General features: G+C 39.5%; 1 protein-coding gene across 2 annotated transcripts; it reads left to right on the top strand.

Annotated features, from left to right (window-relative positions):
* The first annotated feature begins 2,714 nt into the window (after window positions 1–2,714).
* Window positions 2,715–3,812, top strand: crygs1 (crystallin, gamma S1). Of its 2 annotated transcripts, none has more exons than XM_016274519.1 (3): window positions 2,715–2,815; window positions 3,110–3,352; window positions 3,427–3,812. In XM_016274519.1, exons 1-3 carry the CDS (start codon window positions 2,807–2,809, stop codon window positions 3,697–3,699), a joined length of 525 nt encoding a protein of 174 aa, XP_016130005.1. In that variant the 5' UTR covers window positions 2,715–2,806; the 3' UTR covers window positions 3,700–3,812. The 2 variants fall into 2 exon arrangements, with proteins under 2 accessions (XP_016130005.1, XP_016130004.1); XM_016274518.1 differs by having other exon boundaries at window positions 2,734–2,827.
* Window positions 3,813–8,985: the final 5,173 nt, after the last annotated feature.

Raw genomic sequence — 8,985 nt, 5'->3', positions numbered from 1 at the left:
AGATGCCATTAGCTCTCCGCTATTATGCATTTTCCCTCAGCTCCTGTGGCATTATGGGACAGCAAAGTGTTGCAATCTTAGAATCTCAACAGATGCAGATTTTTTTTTCATGAATGTTAATTCATGGGTAGTAAATCCTGAATCCTAATTACTTTCCTCTCACTTGCTATAGCATTTCTAGCTCAAAATAACTTTCTGTTTTAAGCCTCTTACCAGTTTTCTTGTTCATCCGAGTGCTGTTTTTGTTTTCTGTGGACACTTTTGGCTATCTGGGTTTATGTTTAAACGTTTTTATTTTTTTATTGAAGGAGTAAAGCAACATACATTAAAACAATGAAAGTTAAATTTTCCTTCCTTCTACTTTTACTATACTATAACAACCCCCACCCACCCCATCCCTTCCCTAGACAGCTTAGTTGCAACAAAATAGCGTAGTGTCTGGCAAAATGAAACAATCTTATTACATCTTTTCAAGGCATAGACCCATTGCATACCACTACATAGTGATGATAATAATAGTATTATTATTACAGTATGAATATGTAAGAGAAAAAGAGAGGGGGAAAAAACAACAACAACAATTTAGCCATTCTGTGAGACAAATTACAGGTCAAAACATCAAATACATCATCACAAAAGGGTAAAGAAAGAGATACATATAAGGAGAGTAAAAGTCAACAGCTGGGTAATTCTTTCAGGTTTTTAAAATATGACAAAATGGGTTCCCAATTTGAGTAAAACCTGTCCACAGATCCCCTTGGTGTAAATTTGATCTTTTCTCATTTTAAAAAGAACATCACATCTTCCAGCCAATCTGTCACAGAAGAAGGGGTAGGGGATTTCCAACTCAACAAAATTCTTTCTCGGGCCAATAAAGAAGTGAAAGCAATAATGTCCCTCTGGGTTGCAGTTAAAGTAATGATTACAGTGTCACTGGGAGTTCCAAAAATACCTATTGAAGGACAAGGCCGCAATGTCACCCTGGGCGAAAAAGAGCATCTATCACAGGGTGCATCTAACCCAGGATATATTCCAGCTAACCATGCCTTGCTCAAGTGAACCCTATGCAGCACTTTGAATTGTATGAGTCCTAACCTAACAGAAAATGATGATGAGTGGACCTTTTTAAGCGCCTCCCTCCAAAAAGCCCTTAGACAGCTCTATGCCCAGTTCATCTTCCCACCTGGATTTCATTTTATCCAGATTGTACCCTTCCAAAGACATGAGCTGGGAGTATAAAAGTGAAATCAATCCTTTATTATTAAAATTGAGAGTAAGATTATCTAAGGGGCGAGATAGGAGGAAGGTCGGGGAAGGATTGAGAATCTGAAGATATCTAAAAAAGTGGTTTTGTGGAAGGTCACACAATCTGCAGAGGTTCTCAAAACTGTTGAATAAACCTTCAGTATATAAATCTTTGATGCATATCAACCCGGAAACTACCCACTGTCTAAATGAGGTTTATGCTCAAATTTGATATTTATAGTTAACTACACAATGTGTATTTCTATACATGAGTATATTAAAGGGATAGTTCACCCAAAAATGAAAATTCCTTCATTAATTAGTAATTACTCACCCTCATGTCGTTCCAAACCTGTAAGACCGTACATCTTCGGAACACAAATTAAGATATTTCTGATGAAATCCGAGAACTCTCAGACCATGCATAGACAGCAATACAACTAAAATGTTCCAAGAAACGTAGTAAGGACATTGGTAAAATTGTCCATGTGACATCAGTGGTTCAATCGTAATTTTACAAAGCTACGAGAATACTTTCTGTGCGCAAAGAAAACTAAAATAATGACTTTATTCAACAATTCTTCTCCTCCTCATCCCGTCTGCAGCAGCGCACCGCCATTGTGGAGAGTATCACGACGCATGCGCTTCCTTCCGTTTCATGTAAACACATGCGCATGGTGCTGCTGCTTACTTAATAAAGTCATTATTTTTGTTTTCTTTACGCACAAAAAGTATTCTCGTAGATTACGGTTGAACCACTGATGTCACATGGACTATTTTACTGATGTCCTTGCTACGTTTCTGGGTCTGGGAACATTTCAGTTGTATTGCTGTCTATGGAGGGTCCGAATTTCGAATTTGAGCTCTCGGATTTCATCAAAAATATCTTAATTTGTGTTCCAAAGATGAACGAAGGTCTTACGGGTTTGGAATGGCATGAGGGTGAGTAATTAACGACAGAATTTTTATTTTTGAGTGAACTGTCCCTTTAAGCAAATAATTAAGAAAAATGAACTCGGTGTGTGTTTTTTGGGTGGAAGTAGGTCACACTGAACCCATATAAGCTCATCTAATCCCTGAAATTTGGCAGACATTTTTTGCTTGCAGCCAGGAATGGCATTTCTGTGTGTATCTGAGTTGTGCGGGTTTGCACATTTGCAAGTGTATGCACACGTTTGGGTGTTAATACTACAGGCTATTTTGTAGCCAGGAATTTCAATACTTTGTATACAGTAATCCACTTGGTTATCCACTTCTCTGGACCAATAATTTTTAATATGAGTGCGTGTGGAGGTGTGTGGGTACCTGCCAACACAGCTGAATAAACACACATCCAAACAGGCCCACGCACTCGGTACTGTTTCTATACCCCATAATCCACCTGTCTTTTTCTAGAAAGCACTGACTCAATTTTTGGATCTGGTTTTCATGACAAAGCGAATGTCCTCTTTACAGAGAGATGTCTGGGTATAAAAGAGCCGGAGTGCGACGGGCCTGAACCAGCACAGCTCCGCAACTCTACCCCAACCACAGGTGCTGCCACCAGCCAAACCTCTGCAGAATGGGCCGGGTGAGTACGAAGGTGATCAGGACACTCTGCACCGATTATTGATCATTTATTGGCTGCCATTTGTGACTGATTAGTGATAGATAGAGCCATTTTGAGATGGTTGGGCATACAAGATTGTATTTAATTTATATATTTTTATAGATATAGATATTTTTTGTAGATATTTCATATTATTGTTATATTTTAGATTTTTCATAATATAATTTTTTTTAACAATACTGTGATGCAACCAGAGGTAGTTTATTAAAATAATATCCGAGTGTGAAATAAAATTCCACCGTCTCCTTTGTATAGATTATTTTCTACGAGGACAAGAAATTCCAGGGCCGTCGGTACGAGTGTGACAGCAACTGTTCGGACTTCCATGCCTACCTGAACCAGTGTAACTCCATCCGCGTGGAGAGCGGGGCCTGGGTGGTCTACGAGAGGCCCAACTTCATGGGCTACCAGTATGTTCTGACCCGGGGCGAGTATCCGGATTACCAACGCTGGATGGGTCTGAACGATCGTCTCTGCTCCTGCAAGATGATCCACTTCGTAAGTCGCCCACATGCAGTGGAAACATTATGTAGTGCATATTTGAAATTCAGTAGATGTTCTTTCCACTCCAGGTGAGCGGTTCTGAGTACAAGATTCAACTCTACGTCAAGGGAGATTTCGCGGGCCAGGTGTACGAGACCACCGAGGATTGTCCATCCGTGGTGGAGCGCTTTCGGACACGCGAGGTCCACTCCTGTAAGGTGCTAGATGGGATCTGGATCTTCTACGAGCACCCAAACTACAGGGGGCGTCAGTACCTACTGGAGAAGGGGGAGTACCGTAAACCCGTGGACTGGGGCGCCGTCTGCCCTACGGTTCAGTCCTTCAAACGCCTGACGGAGTGACGTCTGACCTGTAAATCCATCCATCTGCAGTCCTCCTTTACCTCCAAACCACCCAACCATAACAGCACTGACACACCTGTGCTGAATCAATAAATGTGTGGTTGCAAGTGAAACTGTTGTCTCTTTTTGCAAATGTGTGATCACTAGACCTTGACTTTGGGAACTATATACATTCTATAGATCTCATAATTGAATAAAAGGAGTTAAAAGGGATAGTTCACCCAAAAATGAAAATTCTGTCATTAATTACTCCCCTTCATGTCGTTCCAAACCCGTCAGACTTTCGTTCATCTTTCTGACCCTGCATAGACAGCAATGGAACTACCACGTTCAAGGACCATGGAAGAGAAGAAATTGTTGAATAAAGTAATTATTTTTGTTTTCATTGCACACAAAAAGTATTTCCATAGCTTTATAAAATGACGGTGTCACATGAACTATTTTAACGATGTCTTTACTACTTTTCTGGGCCTTAAACATGTCAGTTGCGTTGCTGTCTATGCAGGGTCAGAAAGCTCTCGGATTTCATCAAAATTATCTTCATTTGTGTTCCGAAGATGAACGAAGGTCTTATGTATTTGGAACGACATGAGGGTGAGTAATTAATGACAGAATTGTCATTTTTGGGTGATCTATCCCTTTAAGAATTTAAATACTTTTCAAATAAACAACTATAATAATATAGTTATTATTGCTCTGGTTACCGTTTGGCATGCAGTTTGCCAAACCCTGTCCAAAATTCATCACCCTTCATCATCAGCAAATTATGAGTGCTCTCTGCCCCCTAGTGGGCAGGTGGAGTTTTTGAGTTTTATGAACAAATACATATTAATCAGTCCAAAAATAAAATTTGACTATCAAATTAGTTGTTTAATATACTACAGATGGGTTTAAACATACACTGTTAAAAATAAATCATGGGTCTTGTAATTTTCATTAAAAAAATTAAGGTGATAATTAAAAATAGTGTGTATATTTTATTAAAGAAATTGTGGTTCAGTGTTGTATAGAAAATATTGAGGACTTTTCACTAATAAAACCAAGAGATTACTTTTTCCTCATATCTTTTAAGGAAACTGTGGTAACGACATGAAGAATCACACTGAAGGCAGGACTGCAGTACAGTCTTTTTACTAATAACTATCTGTGCAGTGTGCATACAGAATACACAACAGTCTTGACTGCACAACATTACCCACAACGTTCTTCTGCCCAACAAGCGGTTTTCCCAACAATTGCATATGACATTGTACAAAATAACTCAGTCAAATACAAACTATACTCGAAATCATGGACTTTTGAGAATCAACTTAAAATAAATGAGCACATTTCACTAATAATATTAAAATCATTGCGTCATAGATTAAATAATTTAAGAGGTTTTACATGATTTATTCAGGTAGATTCCATTAAAAAAAAATCTAACCTAAAAACTACTCAAAAATAATATATTGTTACCATAATTTTTAAGTAGATAGCTCATATAATTTTTTACAGTGTAGTCAGCTTGCACATGCAAAGGGTTATGTGACGGCTAAATAAAACATCTGAAGTTATGTATATTATGTATAGGCTAGCTTCTCATTTATGCTATAAAAATCCAGGAACTAATAGCTTAAAGATGCTTGTTTAACTTACCAACCAACATCCATAAGTATAAGAACAAAACAACCATGTCAACCATATTCATCAACAGTTGTCAATCGTTTTGGCCATTTTTCTGTAAAAATTTATTATTTTTTAAATAATCTTTCTGTTGTGATTCAACTCCACAGAAGCAGAAACGAGCATCTCTGATGAAGATTCTCATGTCAATGAGTTCAAAAGTTTTTACACTTTTTTCTTCTTCTTGTTTCTCTTGTGTATATACATACACACACACACACACACATCACATGTACATAAGTATTCACAGACTTTGCTCAATACTTTGTTGGAGCACCTATGGCACCAATTGCAGCCTCAAGTCGTTTTGAGTATGATGCTATTTTTGGGCAGTTTCTCCCATTCTTCTTTGCAGGACCTCTCAAGCTCCATCAGGTTGGATAGGGAGCGTCGGTGCACAGCCATTTTCAGATCTCTCCAGAGATGTTAGATATGATTCAAGTCTGGGCTCTTGGCTGGGCCACTCAAGGACATTCACAGAGTTGTCCCGTAGCCACTCTTTTGTTTTCTTGGCTCTGTGTTTAGAGTCATTGTCCTGTTTGAGGTTCTGAATGCTCTGGACAGGGTTTTCATTAAGGCTATCTCTATATTTTGCTGTGTTGAGCTTTCCTTCTACTCTGAGGCGTCCGTCAGTCCCTGCCGCTGAACACACAGCCCCTCAGCATGAGTCTGCTACCAGCACCCTTCACAGTTGGGATGTTCCTCTGCAGGTGATGAGCAGTGCCTGGTTTCCTCCAAACATGATGCTTGGAATTGAGGTTCATCAGACCAGATAATATTGTTTCTCACAATCTTAGGGTTCTTTAGGTGCTTTTTGGCAAATTCCAAGTTGGTTTTCATGTGTCTTCACTGAAGAAAAGATTGAGTCCTGCAGGTGATGAGCAGTGCCTGGTTTCCTCCAAACATGATGCTTGGAATTGAGGTTCATCAGACCAGATAATATTGTTTCTCACAATCTTAGGGTTCTTTAGGTGCTTTTTGGCAAATTCCAAGTTGGTTTTCATGTGTCTTCACTGAAGAAAAGATTGAGTCCTGCAGGTGATGAGCAGTGCCTGGTTTCCTCCAAACATGATGCTTGGAATTGAGGTTCATCAGACCAGATAATATTGTTTCTCACAATCTTAGGGTTCTTTAGGTGCTTTTTGGCAAATTCCAAGTTGGTTTTCATGTGTCTTCACTGAAGAAAAGATTGAGTCCTGCAGGTGATGAGCAGTGCCTGGTTTCCTCCAAACATGATGCTTGGAATTGAGGTTCATCAGACCAGATAATATTGTTTCTCACAATCTTAGGGTTCTTTAGGTGCTTTTTGGCAAATTCCAAGTTGGTTTTCATGTGTCTTCACTGAAGAAAAGATTGAGTCCTGCAGGTGATGAGCAGTGCCTGGTTTCCTCCAAACATGATGCTTGGAATTGAGGTTCATCAGACCAGATAATATTGTTTCTCACAATCTTAGGGTTCTTTAGGTGCTTTTTGGCAAATTCCAAGTTGGTTTTCATGTGTCTTCACTGAAGAAAAGATTGAGTCCTGCAGGTGATGAGCAGTGCCTGGTTTCCTCCAAACATGATGCTTGGAATTGAGGTTCATCAGACCAGATAATATTGTTTCTCACAATCTTAGGGTTCTTTAGGTGCTTTTTGGCAAATTCCAAGTTGGTTTTCATGTGTCTTCACTGAAGAAAAGATTGAGTCCTGCAGGTGATGAGCAGTGCCTGGTTTCCTCCAAACATGATGCTTGGAATTGAGGTTCATCAGACCAGATAATATTGTTTCTCACAATCTTAGGGTTCTTTAGGTGCTTTTTGGCAAATTCCAAGTTGGTTTTCATGTGTCTTCACTGAAGAAAAGATTGAGTCCTGCAGGTGATGAGCAGTGCCTGGTTTCCTCCAAACATGATGCTTGGAATTGAGGTTCATCAGACCAGATAATATTGTTTCTCACAATCTTAGGGTTCTTTAGGTGCTTTTTGGCAAATTCCAAGTTGGTTTTCATGTGTCTTCACTGAAGAAAAGATTGAGTCCTGCAGGTGATGAGCAGTGCCTGGTTTCCTCCAAACATGATGCTTGGAATTGAGGTTCATCAGACCAGATAATATTGTTTCTCACAATCTTAGGGTTCTTTAGGTGCTTTTTGGCAAATTCCAAGTTGGTTTTCATGTGTCTTCACTGAAGAAAAGATTGAGTCCTGCAGGTGATGAGCAGTGCCTGGTTTCCTCCAAACATGATGCTTGGAATTGAGGTTCATCAGACCAGATAATATTGTTTCTCACAATCTTAGGGTTCTTTAGGTGCTTTTTGGCAAATTCCAAGTTGGTTTTCATGTGTCTTCACTGAAGAAAAGATTGAGTCCTGCAGGTGATGAGCAGTGCCTGGTTTCCTCCAAACATGATGCTTGGAATTGAGGTTCATCAGACCAGATAATATTGTTTCTCACAATCTTAGGGTTCTTTAGGTGCTTTTTGGCAAATTCCAAGTTGGTTTTCATGTGTCTTCACTGAAGAAAAGATTGAGTCCTGCAGGTGATGAGCAGTGCCTGGTTTCCTCCAAACATGATGCTTGGAATTGAGGTTCATCAGACCAGATAATATTGTTTCTCACAATCTTAGGGTTCTTTAGGTGCTTTTTGGCAAATTCCAAGTTGGTTTTCATGTGTCTTCACTGAAGAAAAGATTGAGTCCTGCAGGTGATGAGCAGTGCCTGGTTTCCTCCAAACATGATGCTTGTAACTGAGGTTCATCAGACCAGATAATATTGTTTCTCACAATCTTAAGGTTCTTTAGGTGCTTTTTTGCAAATTCCAAGTTGGTTTTCATGTGTCTTCACTGAAGAAAAGATTGAGTCCTGCCACACCGCCATAAAGCCCAGATCAGTGGAGTGTTGCAGTGATGTTTGTTCTTCTGTAGGTTTCTCCTGTCTCCCCATATGATCATAGAGTTCAACTAGAGTGACCATCAGGCTCTTGGTCACCAGTCTAACCAAAGCCCTTCCCCATCGATTGCTCAGCTTGGCCAAAAGGCCATCAGTTCTAGGTAGAGTCCTGGGCTACATTTCCCAAAAGCATCATAAACTTAGGTACATCGTAGACCCATTAAAACCAATGGAGCTACGATCAACTTAAGCTTACAATGCTTTTGGGAAACGCAGCCCAGGTTGTTTCAAACATCTTCCACTAAGAGTAACGTAGACTAAGTGCTTCTGCAAACCTTTAATGCAGCAGAATTTTTTCTGTATCCTTCCAGATCTGTGCCTTGATACAATCGTGTCTCGGCGATCTACAGGCAACTCCTTGGACTTTATGGCTTGGTTTGCGCTCTGACATGCACTGTTAACTGTGAGACCTTATATAGACAGGTGTGTGCCTTCCCAAATCATGTCCAATCAACTGAATTTACCACAGGTGGACTCCAATCAAGTTGTAGAAACATCTCAAGAATGATCAGTGGAAACAGGATGCACCTGAGCTCTATTTTGAGTGTCATGGCAAAAGCTGTGAATACTTATGTACATGTGATTTTTTTTTTCATTTTTAATGTCTTTGCAAAGATTTCAAACAAAATTCTTTCACCTTGTCATTATGGGGTATGTTTGTAGAATTTTGAGGAAAATAATGAATTTAATCCATTTTG

The sequence above is a fragment of the Sinocyclocheilus grahami genome, unplaced genomic scaffold, assembly GCF_001515645.1.
Source record: "Sinocyclocheilus grahami isolate Dianchi unplaced genomic scaffold, SAMN03320097.WGS_v1.1 scaffold87.1, whole genome shotgun sequence".
NCBI classification, from domain to species: Eukaryota; Metazoa; Chordata; class Actinopteri; order Cypriniformes; family Cyprinidae; genus Sinocyclocheilus; species Sinocyclocheilus grahami.
Note: the sequence above shows the minus strand (reverse complement) of the source record. Positions and strands in the feature narration are given on the sequence as shown.